General features: G+C 29.0%; 1 protein-coding gene across 1 annotated transcript in view; it reads right to left on the minus strand.

Moving 5' to 3' along the window:
• Positions 1 to 6,626, minus strand: part of LOC106458760 (ELL-associated factor 1-like) — a 36,710-nt gene that overhangs the window by 6,616 nt on the left and 23,468 nt on the right. The window contains exons 5-6 of the mRNA XM_013918309.2: positions 4,580 to 4,720; positions 3,213 to 3,296 (exon numbers count right to left, since the gene is read on the minus strand). Of these exons, the coding sequence (XP_013773763.1) occupies positions 3,213 to 3,296; positions 4,580 to 4,720 (225 nt within the window). The remainder of the gene's footprint in view (positions 1 to 3,212; positions 3,297 to 4,579; positions 4,721 to 6,626) is intronic.

Genomic DNA, 6,626 nt, shown 5'->3' on the forward strand with positions numbered 1-6,626 from the left:
AACAACTTATAAGTTGAATAAAATCACTTGTGATTATAAACATTTTTGTAAAGAACAGTCGAGTTAAAAGATATAAACACTATTCCATACACACACACACACACACACACATACATACATATATATATATTAATACACACCAACCCTTGAATTCCTTATTGTACTATAAATGTTGGCTGTACCATCTGGCTGAAATCTAGCTTATAAATCTTAAGTACTGTGATATGTTGAGCAACTTAAGTTTCTTTTGGTGTTAATGCATCCAATAAGATACATAAATATTTTCACAGTGTCGAAAAGTAATTATTAATTCATAAAAAAATCTTGTGTTATATCAAGTATTGGTCTGCATTTCTCTGAAAATGCTGCACACAGAAATAAAATACATCATTACTTAATGTACACTGTAAGTAAAAACTCTAGTTAACCAGAGTAATAAAAGAACATGAACAGTTTTTGGATAGATGTGGTAGTCAAGATTTAGGTGAGTAGAATTATTGTGTTAAAGTATAAACAAAACCAAAAATTACAAATTAAAAAAACAAACTATTAAGGATTCTACAAGCTTCCAGAAGAAATACTTTGTATTTTGAAATTTTATCAAACTGTAGTAGCATTTGTTATTTGTGGTACTTCCATGAGTAATAAAATTGTAAATTAGAAGTAGTGATACAAAGATAGATTTCAATCTACTTGTTAGCTAGGATATACAGTTTAATAGAGACAATGAGTATAATGAAACTGTAAGAAAATAGATATGGATATAGAATGGTGGATAGATCAAGATATAATGAACAAAAAACTACTATAAACACTTTACAATATTTTGAGTAAAATAAGACTGAACAAAAATAAACAAACAATGGAAAATAATAATAACCAATAATAGGCAATTTTAAAAGTTAAATTTAAACAATAAATAGAGTCTGCTCTGTTGTGCTTTTATACTACTATTACTAGTGATGTCCAAAATGAAGTGGATTTGAAAGAATTCATCAGAAAATTAAGACTACTAGAATAATTCTTCAATGAGGAAGACACAGAAAAAAAAATCATTTTGCAAAACAAGTCAAAATTTATACCACATAAAGGTAGAATATTGAGTTAGATTCTCTATGTCACTAAACTGAAAATCTTACCTAGAGTACAGTTAACTTAATTTAATTATTTACAGAGTAATGATTACATAATAATTAAATCGATAAAAAATAAGAAAATCAGTTATTTAGAAAGCAGACAAAAGTAGTACAGCTGTTATTTTGCTGCTGGACAATTACAAGATAATAGTGACGTAACATAAAATTTTGTCATACAGAAGTAAGGAAAAAGGAAATCGATGAAAAATTGTTTTGAAAAAAAAAACTTTGGTGGAAAAGTATAATAAATTATTTCATGAAAAACGACCATTTGTTGAATTTTAATTTTAAACCAAGCTTTTCATGTTGACTAAAATTCACAAAAGTGAGGATTTAGCTTGTTCCCAATTGGAAAATGGGTATTTAGTATTAAAAATGAACCACATTAAATTTCTACACACTCAACTGTTCTACGGAAAAATTGTGGAATAAGTAAATTTCTATATTTATCAATGAGCTATTAAAATCTCAAACCAAAAGTTGAAAAATATGAAATAAGTGTAAATTACCTTTTTTCTTTCTATAATGACTGCATATTGTGACAGACAGTTACACTTATTTATTCTTACAGCCTCAGCTAATAGTTTTTTCACATCTGGTTTCATTTAGTTTTATTGCTTTATGCTATACTTAAATCATTTCTGATTATGCTAAAACCATTTATCACAGTGGGACAGCTCTGTGTAAGCAAAAAATTGAATTACAATAACATCACACTGTGTGCATGCAGTTGCCTCAATGTAGAATGTGGAGTGTCACAAGAAATTTTATATTTTCATGTTTTAAATTTAAATGTTCTATCTATCCTTATATGTTTCTAGTTTTAATCTTTTAGTCACTTGTATAACAATGAATAAAAAAAAAAATTAATACTTCAATTTGAGCTTAGGCCTTTTGCCATTCTAAACCTACTTTTTTGTGATGTTGGTTGTCCACAAAACAGTTCATATTTATTTCAAATATGCATTTTAGAACATAAAACATTATCCTACAATAAAATAGGATGTCCTAAAACTACTCTAATACAACTGGCTTTCTAACTAAGTAATAAACAATTTAAAAAATTTCCATTAGCTGCTCGAGCTGAACCACATGTTCACAATGAAACTGAAAATACACAATGAAAATACGTGATTATGAGCAGCAAAAATAAAATAACCAGTACAAGGAATCTTCTAAAGATAAAGCTGCTCTTTCTAATGGTTATAAATAGTCCAACAGAAATGTCACAGAGGATTATTGAGATTTTTTGAAAGACAGAATGACACAGGAAGGGTATGTGTCATATGGATTTGACATTTTTATTTATATCTTGGTAATGTAAGAAGGTTGGAGATTCTAAATTCATATTCTGGTCTTACCAATATCTATAATATGTGTTTGTAATGTAGTTAGACATTCAGAAGGTCATATAGGGGTATAAAGAAATCTCAAATGGGCATATGAAAGCACAGATGCATCATATGACAGAGCAGTGAAGACTGAGAATTTATTTAAATATTTCCTTTTGAAATTAAGGAATCAAAACTTAACATCAAAATTTTAATTATAAACTATGTTTTGATGCTAAGTTTATTAACATACATTGATATTACAGTAGTTCAATAAAATTTTGAACATAACTCTATAAAAAATGTCTTGACACGTGCACTGACACTCACATCCATAGGGTTAAGAGAATCATATTTTTCCTGTTTCTTGGAATGTGATAATTCATAAATAAGACTAGAAAATTAAAAAGCCTTTATTAAGAAACTCAACTATCAGTTAAGTGAGGTCTAATATAAAGAAATGTGTTTAATGTTATTATATTTAGATTTTTATGCAATTAATTATTTCAAAGCATTTTATTTATGATATACAAAATTGAAATTTTATCACTTTCATAGATTTATATAAGTTTGGTATTGGGTTTCACTATTAATTATTTTGGAGATTTATGAAACAGCAGCAGTTAAATGATACCACTAAAGCAAAAATTTGTTTGTTGAGAAATACAGCAATGACAAGTAAAATACAGTTAAATAACACTCCTAAAATTACCAAATAAAAAGTAGTTAGATAGGCATGACTTACTAAGCTGACTAAATTTGGGCATGCTAGGAAGGCTGGGACTGGAATACTGTTGAACTACTTGACCATTAGTTTTACCACCTTGACCTAAATAAAAAAAAAAGAAAATTCCACTTTTTAAATAGATGAAACATTTTTTTAATATTGCTTTCGGTGTAGTTTTATTTGTATAATATACTCCTATAACTTTACTACATCAGATTATGTTGAAAATTTATATACATATTTTATGACAGAATATTTACCTCAAACTATCATCGGTATGTAATTTAAACAAAGTAATTCATAAATGAATTATATACTTTCAGTTTAAATTTGTTTCTTTCTTTTACTAACTACTAAGAATTTTGGAGAGGTATCCAAATGTTTTTTTTTTTTAATTTCCAGCTTTGAAATAGCATATAAGCATTGTATCTGACATTACACTCTTCCAGGATCTGATTTCAATGTACATTAGGACCTTCTTTATACATTTACAAGACAGTACCATACCTTTAAACCTGCTAATTATCAAAAACATGAATTATGAAAGAAGTTACAATTATTTTGGTAGGGCTTATGACAGTAAAACATACAAACAATCCTAAATCAACAGTGCAGTGCATTTTAATGCCTTCAAGATGAACATTAGTACAATGCTACATATATAAACAGGAGTTTTTTAAACTAAAAATTTAGCATATCTTTTATAATCAGTCTGTTAAACCTAAATGATGAAATACAAATAATTCTTAGTTAAACCATTTCAAGAATAGTCAACCACGATGAAACCTAACATTAATACTTTTATTTGCCACATTGCAGCAGTATATCTTATTACTGCTGTATATTTTGGTTATTATGGGAAACAAGCCAAAATATTGAACATTTTTCTTACAATCTCCGACTTGTAGGATTTTGTTGTGGTGTGAGTTTTGTTTAAACTCAACCATTTACAACAGCTACTACAATAATGATATTGTGGTTAATCTATAAAACATTTTTATTTTTCAATATATGGGAAAGTTTAATATGAATTTGGTTTGCTTTTGGACTACCAAATTAACATGCCAAGTTTGGTCTGGATTGATCAACTCGTTTAGGAGATGTGTTCACAGACAGACAAAGTTTTCCTTGATATTGGAAAGCTACTGCACAAGTATGGCTTAATACATATAGTGCATATGTGAAGAATGCCTGTACCCCAATTTTTATACTAAGCTCTGCCTTACTTTACTTGCTAAAGCTGGACAAAAGATATTACAAAATGTTTCTGAAGCTATGTGCCTACAGGATAACATGAAAGTGTAGCTGACAGTTGATATGAAATCAATTAGTTGGATAGAAAGGTCCCTAAGTGAACAAAATTTAATTATTACATATATACTTACTCTTAGGTGGTGGTTGGGATTCAGATTGCATGTCTACTTCTGCTTCACTTTCACTGTCACTTGAAGCTGAACTAGAACTACCACTACTTGAGTCACTAGAGTCTGATAAAATACCTGTATCTGGAGCATCTTCATTTGATACTAATATGTTGACAGAGAGAGAAAAAAATAAGAAAACAATGAAAATAAATTATCGCTTTATTCAATCATTTTTATTAAGTGAAATAAGTTGCTCTGTGTTCATTTTTCAATGCTAAATTTACTTTCACATCTCTTATATACTATAACACTTATTCAAAATGCTGGAAGTTTAAAATAAATGCTCTTTCAAATATATTTTCAGTTTCAACAACATGTAGTTCTGATTGGAAACATTTGGATATATATATATCCCTTTATCTCTTTTTTTTTTCATAACATTATACGTTATTATGACAGTCATGGTTGTAGAACTGATACTTTACAGTTGTACCAGAGCTAGCACACCAGTGTACAGTCTCTATAAATGGGTATGAAATGAAACACTATAAAAAAAAAGCATTTTCTAAAGCAAAAATCATCTTTACCTCTCCCACCCTATTATTAACACTTGTTTGGTCCATTGACCCACAAAATAAATGATAAATACTCAAAACCTTTGTTTGTTTACAATTAAACATCACAATTTGTGAATAATTTAAACTTGATGCACTATTTAATAGTTGATCCTAATACTTATACAGTTATGTAACTTAAAGTATTTATATATTTTTTCTTCACATAACACAAGTGTAGTTATAATAGCAACAGGTGATTTGATCAAAAATGGATGCTAGTAAAACATAACAGTGAAAATATGAAGTTAAAGAGTAATGGAAGGTGCCATATTACATTAAAATATAATCAAAAATACCTAAGGTGTGAATAAAAGGTGCAGCCAAAAAAGGATTGAGTGTGCAACTTAAAGCAATGAAATCAAAGCTGGCAGCCAAACTGGTAGCTACACTTATAATACTGATAAGAATTTTACAGCAAATATTTATTCATTAGTTAGCAAGGCTGCAATTTTTGTTAAATTTGGGGCATGATGATGGACAAACAAAATATGAGGCCTAGCTAACTAATGAATGAATATTTGCTGTAAAATTATTATCAATGTTATAAGTGTAACTACCAGTTTGGCCACCAATTTTGATTTCATTCCTTTAAGTCGTATACTCAGTTCTTTTTTTGCTGCACCTTTTTTTACATCTAAGGTGTTTATTGGTTAGATATCACAACTTTTTGATAATACACACCAACAAACCACAGTAAGTAAGAAAATGACACTCAACAGTAACCAGCATTAGCTTCAGGATCGCAATCCTATTATTCAGAACAGACCTATACTTTAGAGAACCAACCAGATTCTTTGAAATATATGATGGTAGTTTGTCTTCATTAAAACTGTATCAATAACTTCCATCAAATCAATGCCATGGATGCTAGATTAACAGTTTCTTGTCATCCACTGCATGCACTTGGTACAGCCATATAGAGCATCATTATTTACACTAATTGCTAAAGTTAATATCACATGATGATAAATTATCTTTAATTAGGAGAATTTCATAAAATTTAGCAAACTTGTGTTGAAAAGTTGGCAATGAATAATAACTGTCCACCCCTATGATTCATTTGAAAACTTGGGCTAGAAACTCCTAATCTAGTTTGCTTGGCCTAGCCAATACTTGTGTATCTGCATGTGCTTTCACCCTATAGCCTTGCTGCTTTAAATCAGCAGTCTTTCATCTGAATGTCAAAAAGCTAAAAATGGTCCACCTTTATTTGTACGTTAAGCTGTAGTAAAGATTTCAGAATGATAACTCACATGACTTTTTGCATAGGCATGTGCAAAACTTTTGGTCAAAATTGAGCAGTTTTTGTTGCATAACTTTACACATATGGCTTATATTAAGATCAAATTTGACACATCATTGTAGGATGTAAAGTGTACCAAAGTTGAAAAAAAAAATCCATGAAAGTATGTTTTTCTATCAAATAAAGTTTCCATACTTTCGGTGCAGAC

Source organism: Limulus polyphemus, unplaced genomic scaffold, assembly GCF_000517525.1.
Source record: "Limulus polyphemus unplaced genomic scaffold, Limulus_polyphemus-2.1.2 Scaffold510, whole genome shotgun sequence".
Taxonomy (NCBI): Eukaryota; Metazoa; Arthropoda; class Merostomata; order Xiphosura; family Limulidae; genus Limulus; species Limulus polyphemus.